The sequence below is a fragment of the Malus domestica genome, chromosome 02, assembly GCF_042453785.1.
Source record: "Malus domestica chromosome 02, GDT2T_hap1".
In the NCBI taxonomy this organism is placed as follows: domain Eukaryota; kingdom Viridiplantae; phylum Streptophyta; class Magnoliopsida; order Rosales; family Rosaceae; genus Malus; species Malus domestica.
Window position 1 is genome coordinate 5,357,603 of NC_091662.1, and position 4,170 is coordinate 5,361,772.

Here is a 4,170-nt window from a genome sequence, read left to right on the forward strand (position 1 = left end):
TGCTGAAATTCATTTTTCTTTATTCATGTTTGAATTTGGTGCAGCAGCACACAACAAGAATACATTTCGTAAAAGTCCCAAACATGAAATACAACTCAACAGCCTCTTCTCTTAACCAAACACTATGTACATCACTGGACAGGTGAAGTCTTGAAGCAGAACACAAAGGTGCAATTCTCCTTAATATATATCAATTGTGTTGAAAACCTGAACGGATCACCATCTGAGCTTTGCTGGGAAATACTGCAAAAAAGAATTCACATCCAAATCAGAATATGAGTTGGTGAATGATAAAAAAATTTGGAATGCGCTCGAGGAACATTACTCACCTTCTCAATGAGGGACAAATAATATGGCTTAACTTTTTCGACATCAACTCGAACTTTGCTCTTGCTGTAGAGGTCATATTTGCTGCAAATGATAACCAAAAAGGCACAAATAAGGTCAGTCTGGTCCATGCAATTTGGCAATCACAAGATATATATATATATATATATATATATATATATATATATATATATATATATATATATATATATATATTATGTATATATGTTGAATTAGAAATGGAGCTTACTTGAATACTTGAAGCCACTTTAGATTCTCTTCGTCCTCTTTGTTCATAAGGTGTGTATATGCCCCTGCCCTATGTAAAGCTGCAACATAATAAATTGGAAGCTTAATATTTGTTACATTGGATGGAGTAATTTCAAGTCCGGGGGGATTTGGTGATGGTACTTACGATAAAATGAGTGATACCGGATAATGAACAATCCTGCCTGAGGCAAAGTTGTTCCGTTTTCCTTGGCCACCTGCAGATTGATTTGAACATACAGGTTAACAAAATCAGGGTTTGATGATAGAAATGTCCAAAATTGTTCATTTGAAGCGATTCAGCGAAAGACGTACCAAGTACATGTAGTCATCATGACCCCATGAGATCATGACATTGTCTAGTCCACATCCTTTTGAGTAAATCCCATTTTTGGTGTTGTAGGAAGGATTATTGTAATCTGGATTTTCCTTGAAATACTGCAAGGGCAAAGAATTTTAACTTTATTGATTTAAGATATTTACTTAGTGCAACTAATTAATCTTTGAGAGTAAATTATACCTTGTGGTGAACAATGGATTCATCGAAAGCGCACCCGAGAGGATGTGTGTCTCCTGCAGCATAACATTTGGGTTATTTTTCATTAAATAGCTCAAAAATGGAAAAGGTGGATCACATATCAATAGGCAAAACATAATGCTCACCAACAACAGCCCATTGAGGAAGCTCTCCAAAGCTAGGAAGAAGAAGCACTTTTCCGAGATCTGAAACCAATAGAAGCTGAAGTCAAATGCAAGAAGAAGCGCTTTTATCAAATCCTAGAAGAATATGGTAAAACTCTATTGAAAAAAGTCAGAAGCAGTTGTGGAATTCTATTTCTATCTATAAACGATTATATAGGAGTCCGTCTACAATGCGGTTAACTACCCTTCTAAAAATGTGTGATTAGGTTAAAAATCAGAATAAAACAATTTCAATTGGGAATATACCATGAATAAGAGCAGTCAAGTGCAACCAATCTTCATTGGGATAGTCTTTTCTAATGGCTTCAGCAGTTTGCAGCAAGTGCTCAATTTGTGGTTCATCCAAGTCGGGGTCACTGTCATCCATAACATCATTGAGCAGCTCACAACATTCCCATATGCTCATTTCCACTCGATTCAACTTGCTGTACTCCTCCCTCATCCTCTTCACGAAATCATGCGTTTGATTAATGTGGATCAACCGGTAGAATTCCTCCACGGATTTCTGCCTTTCGCTTTCTGCATTATAATCCCTGCATTGCATAGTTTTCATTGTGCATAAACATGTCAGACTTCAATATTTCATAAGAACCACATGAAAAATGTGACAAAAAATTAAGAAAATAATATTACAGACCTGAACGACTGGCCAAATGAATTGATTTCAAGTGCAATGAAGGCCTCATTAGATCCTGTAATTTCTTGTGCCACAGTTCCATCATTTTTTGAGATCTCTTTGGGCACCACAAACCCACCATCTAATACTAAATCATTCATTTCTCCATTGTTCTCTGAAGAAATAATCTTCTTTTCCTCCACTCGTAACCCTAATCAGAAAATTAAGATCATAATTAATTAACTAATCATAAACAAGGAACGAAGGGAAAGGGCTTGTAGCTCGCTTGGTTCAGAACATTCACCCAAGCATCCGAAATTCTGTGTTCAATCGAAGAAAAAACAGATCAAAGCAAAGGGTAGAGGGTTTACCTAGCTCAGGCTGCTCAATGAGGATAGTCATCTTTGCCTCCGAAAAATCGAGCAATTAAAATATGGCTCGATCGAAGCAAACAAGAATCCAAAAGCAGAGAAGAAAGCAAATTGGTTGTGTGGTACGATATGTTGTAAAAGTGGGTTCTTATAGTTTAACCTAAAAACGTCCTTTGCATGTAAATCTGGAAGCAAGGGAGTCCTCAACTGAAAAAACGACCTGTTGAAATTCCTATTTTATCCAACTAAATTTCAAAAATACTGTGCTTGCATGAAAATTTAGGAAACGTGGGAGTCCTCAACTGAAATTATTGTCCAACTAGTCCGAATGAAACGTTCAAATTTCTATTTTATCTTTGCCCACATTTAGAAAAATAAAATGATTGGATTTTAAGTTAAACAAGACTCAGAGTCAGCTATTACGTGGATATCATTATCTAGAGATCTTGCTTGGATCTGCTGACTTGGAATCTAGTCATGGCCAAGTAATGCATGCAAACTGTTATTATTAATCCGGTTCTTAAGAGTCAGAAGAAAATTTTGCATCGCTATTTGAAATGGTTTCAATTTTTTTCACATTGCATCTTGAATTTTTAATTCGGTTTTGAACTATCTTGAAATTTCACCCACTATCGTCGAATGTGGTAATTTTTTTGTTAAATTTATCATCTCATGACGCACATAATACACTTATAAGAGACATTTGATCGATCACAACTAATTAAAATGCAAAAAACATGCCTAACTTATGAAAAGGGGGTTTTGATTTTTATCAGTAAGTGGAGTCCTCTATCAAATTATTTTTATTCCGAGGGGTAAAGTTTATAACTTTAAATTTTTTCAATTAATAAATTCCCTCCTGTATCTTAAAATAATGGTCACTGCTGAAGATTAAATTAAGGGTCTCATATGTGCATAACGTCCACATAATACGACTAAATTTAACCGAAAATCTAACATATTTGACGGCCGAAGGCGAATCGTTGAGTGGAGGTGAAAACCAAATTAAAAATTCGTGGTGAATTAATGTGGAACAATTCCAAAAGTTCATCAGACATTACTAATAAACAATAGTAAAAGCTTAGGTTTTGATCCTCCTGATATATTTTTCATTTAAATATTGACTAACATGGCGGTGGTAATCCGAATCCACGGCCAGGACTGAATATTGGATGCCCACAACTACTTGCAGTAGTCTTGCTGAGAACATCTACCTGTAACTTGTCTTCTTGTTGTCATGCAGATGCTATATATTCTTTATAATACAACAGGTCCGCTTATATATATATATTCTTAGAGGATACGCGGTAGATAATTTTCTTGGCATAGATTAATACCATTGCCGGCTATGATTTACATTTGATTACAGAAAATCTTCTCTTATCAAACTGCATGACAGGACGTATGAATGATCATCTTATAAGATTGTAAATGGTCATTGCTTCACGGTTAATACTTGTTAGCATATACCTTAAGTTAGTCTTCTCCACCAATCTCTTATTAAGAATATTTATCTAGCACTACAAATAATTTTCACTTGGTGCGATGGCAAGTGCCTTCACCCATGAGCGGTAGGTCTCGGGTTCGAGACTTGGGAGCAGCCTCTCCATAAATGGGGGTAAGGCTAGCCGACATTCACCTCTCCCAGACCCTGTGTAAAGCGGGAGTCTTATGCACTGGGTACGACCTTACTGCAATTCTAACAAGAGAACATTATCCGTTAAAATATATGATGTTTTAAAAAGATCATACATAATCTTGTTAAAGAATATTTATCTAGCATTGTAATTCTAACAAGAGAAAATTATTTGTAAAAATATATGATGTTTTAAAATAATATTATTTGTAACTGCAACACCGTCATGGATTGTAATTATCAACACACTC

At 35.4% G+C, this 4,170-nt stretch overlaps 1 protein-coding gene across 1 annotated transcript; it reads right to left on the reverse strand.

Moving 5' to 3' along the window:
- Nucleotides 1–2,442, reverse strand: LOC103449904 (inositol oxygenase 4-like). The gene is made up of 10 exons (XM_029087897.2): nt 2,284–2,442; nt 1,934–2,123; nt 1,543–1,829; nt 1,258–1,317; nt 1,115–1,167; nt 910–1,032; nt 743–812; nt 578–656; nt 330–411; nt 1–243 (listed from the first exon to the last, which is right to left on the reverse strand). Exons 1-10 carry the CDS (start codon nt 2,312–2,314, stop codon nt 217–219), a joined length of 1,002 nt encoding a protein of 333 aa, XP_028943730.1. The 5' UTR covers nt 2,315–2,442; the 3' UTR covers nt 1–216.
- Nucleotides 2,443–4,170: the final 1,728 nt, after the last annotated feature.